This window comes from Galleria mellonella, unplaced genomic scaffold (genome assembly GCF_026898425.1).
Source record: "Galleria mellonella isolate WM207_F2 unplaced genomic scaffold, CSIRO_AGI_GalMel_v1 utg19, whole genome shotgun sequence".
NCBI lineage: Eukaryota > Metazoa > Arthropoda > Insecta > Lepidoptera > Pyralidae > Galleria > Galleria mellonella.
In genome coordinates this window covers 4,005,226-4,009,445 of record NW_026442028.1, presented here as the reverse complement: position 1 = coordinate 4,009,445, position 4,220 = coordinate 4,005,226, and the positions used below count along the sequence as shown (strand labels likewise).

The following is a 4,220-nucleotide window of genomic DNA, read 5'->3' as shown; positions in this document are numbered from 1 at the left end:
GAAAGAACCTCTCACGATTATGAGACAGTTCTAGTTGTCTTTGTAAATTCAGTCTTATCTGCAAGAACACAATTTCCTTCAATAGCTTCTAAAATATTATAAAACATCTAACGATCCGGCGAAATCGCTTCTCAAAGATTCTGTATCGGACTTTGCGATATTTACATGCACTGTTATAGTCTTCTTTATCTAAATCCAACGGAATATAGTTCCATTGCAATGCAAGTTGAATGGGTATAGAGCTCTATTAGTGCGTAGTATTCACTTTTAATGGACTCCGATTTCTGATCTGCTATATATCCTAACTTTCTTCTCATACTTGGAAATGTTGTTTGCAAACAATGATTTTGATGATAAGAACGCTTTTGTGAAGGAGAAGTATATATTTGTATTTAGTTCTACAGCGAGCAGGTTTCTTGATTTTGGTACAAAATTTCTTCATAAGGATTTTTATCTCCTTTTGTGTACATGGCAATTATGTCGTGTGTTGACTCAATATGTGTAAATAATATAAAATATAATTTAATTTAATTTCAATTTAATATGGAATGGAATGAAAATCAATGGAATCAGCAATTTGTTTTTACAGAATGTATCCTGATGTGTCATAGTATTGAATTTACCATCTTCATCGTGCTTCTTTCTAGTAGTAGATGTGAGCAGGTCTGTGCAGTCTTGGCTAGAGACAAAAGAGATACAACATTTATGATACTTTTTTGTTTTTACATAGTTTTCCTAATGGGTTTAACTTGAGCTAGACAATGTTATGTTGTCCCAATATGCTACCCAACATAGAATTAATTCGATTCGCTTTGTATTTATAATTTATCTAGACATTTGAATATATTTTATATGGCCGTAGAAGGACCGCAACTACTATTCTTGTTGACTACTCTATACACAGATTAACTGTGTATAGAGTAGTCAACAATGAATATTATCTATAAATGATATTAACATTTCCATTGACTAAGTAATTTTAGACAAAGATTTAAAAAAGTAAGTTTTTTGCTGGCTCTTCTCAGTAAATAACAACGTTCCGAACTTTCTAATAGAAAAAATATAACTATTTAAAAGTGCTTGTAAACAATACTATTTGAATAAAGAATTAGAATTTAAACCAAATAAGTAACAATAAATGACTATGTTTATAATGTATCTACTACATGTATATTTATTAAAAGTTCAACTTTAAACAAATATAATACGAATTTATTTTGGTTTTATTTTTGTAAACTTTATATCTTCTTATTTTATCAATTATCATAAAATTTTGATTTTTGCCTGTTTATTTTTTAATTTGGAACGTTTTACTTCAGATTTTAAATGTAGTTTTCAAGTTTAAATGTAGTTATCTGTAGATATTTATTGTTTATAATTTAAGATTGCAAAAGTTAATTAATGACCATCAGCAGTAGGCTAGGTAAAAAATCGTAATTTATTATTAACTCTCAAATATAATTATTTCCATAGTTTGGAGGTAGTGCCTTATACATACATACTTCGGATAAAACGTTAAAATACTTTTTTCTCTATATATACGACATAAGGAATATCGTAGAAATAATTCTCAACTTATGATATACTTTGAAAAGTTATGTTTTACAATGAACTAATTTTTTTATTTATACCAAATACATATGTATATCATAATGTAATTTATTTGTTTGCTGTCCTCGTTCATGATGTCACGCAGAGCCACCACAGAATATCAGCAGTTCTAACAGGTGTCCTAGCAATTATCAAGCGATTGAACTGATTATGCGACACTTATGATTATTATTAATAAAATCGTACCGCTAATTACGACATGTCAGCATGAGATTTTTGATCAGCCGCTGTAGTGCTAGGCATGGTGGAGCCGGTTTTCGGAATGAACGACGGCGCCATGCACATCGAAGCGACGGGAATACTTCGTACATCAAACACTGCCGCAAGAAGAAACGTAAGTACCGCGACACTGAAAGGAGAAATATCTGGATTAAGATCAGACCAGGCAGTAGCCGGTTCACTTAATGTATTTAGAAGAGTCACATCTCTACTTGTAACAATTTTTTTAGTGATTTTGTGAAATACATCTAAAGCGGAATACATGTGAGTGCTTCCTTAATGTGTATATTAGTTTGAGTGTCAGGTAAATTCATAACAAAGGAGTGGACCAAGTATGGAGCCCTGAAATACTTCCTATTCAAATGACATTCATTCATGTATATATACATATTAATATATTAAAGCAACGCGTAGGAGCTTGAATAATATTGTTTATCATATGTTTCTTGCCCCGTTGACATCTGTTATGCTCGGTAAAATATGGGAAAACCGAGTATGATCACCAATGCTAAAATCGATAAAAAACCTCTGACAATTTTATATTGACCAAAAACTTCATATTTTTGTAGTTGATTTTTTTTTGTAGTTTCTTACCTAACTTCATCGCTGTCGGGGTTTGAACGCATTGCAGCGTGGCCTTTGTGTATTGGTTCTAACGTTGTCTCCACTAACGGCGGCGATTTATCTAAAAAGAAAAATCAGTTTAAATATGCTGACGCACAGTTTTTGTCCACTCATAAGGAAGGTACTTCGTCACATATTATTTTCTATATGTAACTAGAGCACTTCCCCCAAAATTATGAATATATTATTTACGTACTACCTATTATAATTGTGATATTATATAATGTTTTATTCGTGTTTCGTCACCAAGCAGTCGTTTACATAGTTTGAAGAAAAGAAAAGATTAAAAGATAAACATGCAAAATACTAAATAAATGAATGAACTGCATCTTTGATGTCTATGATGAAGTAAATGGTTACCATTTCGTATCATGTGTTATTTATTCTTATTTTAAGATTTATATGATATTTAGATGAATCAACAAATATTTGGCTTAAATCTTTATATGTTCATTTGGTTTGATAATATATCAGTCATAAATAAAACTTAGTTTTCAAAAATACATAAACTTTTATTTCTCTAAATTAATACAAGTGAACCCTGATTTATAAGTTCAAATATCAACATATAGAATAACAACATCTACACACACACTTTACGAGCGATGCACAAATTTGAACAAAATTAAAGATTTTTATAAGTTTTTGGTACCTACATGACGAAAAGTGAATATGCTTTAAAAATACATACGACCATAAAAAATCGACAAATTCAACATAAACGCAATGATTCAGAAGGACATTCCCTCCTCTGTAGTGCATGTCGCTAGGAACGAGAGACAAGTTTGTAGCTTTGGGAATGCATGTACCAAAGGTGACACACGGAATAAGCAGCAGAAATTGTTGATACTTGAAGTGTAAATCGTCATAATCGGTTCTTCGTTTCAAAATTGAAATACTATATAATAATATGTATAATTTCAACGTACCTTCTATTTCGACATTCTGCTCGCTAGAGGAGTCTGACGTCGAGACAGTTGTGAAGCTGTTCTCCTCACAAACGCTATTGTGTGATAAGAGATCCCTCTTATCCTTCGCCGAGAAAAACTGTGTACAAAGAAAGAGAGAATGTTAAAAAATATAAGCATATAAATATAATTTGAGGTCAGTCTGAAAATATACAAAAAATTTCATTTCTCCTAAATTTTTACCACGCGACCAGAAAAAAACTGTACCCAAAAATAAAAAAAATACATAAAGGTGGTGGCAACATCCTGTATCTAGTTCACATTTTAATATTGGCACCACACGTTTCATTTTCATTCTAGTTATGTAGATCTAAATAAATATGCATATACGTAGATTAATATAAATTTGCAAGTTTTGTAACTCGCTTGTAAAAACCACGTTATTCGATAATCAAGAAATAAATTTAATACATAATCCATATAAAGTTTTTATATACACTAACTATTGAATATATTTATGTAGTGAAGATATTGAATTAATTATTATTCGTTTTATTTCGAAATTAGCAAACTTAAAGAGAGATAGAACGTACAGACCTCGTCTAACAACTCTAAAAAAAATATTTACTAACTACTTCATCCAAAATTAAAACAATTCAGTAAATATATAAATTATAATAAAATTATATTTGAACTCACCAATGTTTGAAGTCTCGCAAACATTGTAAGAACAAATAATCACAACTCAATTTACAATATAAATAATTACAAAACTTTACAAAATACTAGTACGTAATATTAACGTCGAAGTGTGTAAATGCAGGGCGCAAGGTTCGTATAACTTGTACACATGTGTAC

General features: G+C 30.4%; 1 protein-coding gene across 1 annotated transcript; it reads right to left on the bottom strand.

The window, feature by feature from the left end:
- LOC116413444 (uncharacterized) lies at positions 1-4,220 on the bottom strand. Its single transcript, XM_031912659.2, has 5 exons — positions 4,062-4,220; positions 3,384-3,501; positions 2,425-2,515; positions 1,798-1,960; positions 1-679 (listed from the first exon to the last, which is right to left on the bottom strand). Exons 1-4 carry the CDS (start codon positions 4,083-4,085, stop codon positions 1,804-1,806), a joined length of 390 nt encoding a protein of 129 aa, XP_031768519.2. The 5' UTR covers positions 4,086-4,220; the 3' UTR covers positions 1-679; positions 1,798-1,803.

What these genes read in the sequence shown, in the direction of transcription:
- LOC116413444 (XM_031912659.2), bottom strand. Translation starts at nt 4,085, where the DNA reads ATGTTTGCGAGACTTCAAACATTG. An exon ending in TTGCGAGACTTCAAACATTG is followed by an intron (nt 3,502 to 4,061) that starts GTGAGTTCAAAT and finishes CTTTGTACACAG; the next exon opens with TTTTTCTCGGCGAAGGATAA. An exon ending in CCCGACAGCGATGAAGTTAG is followed by an intron (nt 1,961 to 2,424) that starts GTAAGAAACTAC and finishes TTCTCCTTTCAG; the next exon opens with TGTCGCGGTACTTACGTTTC.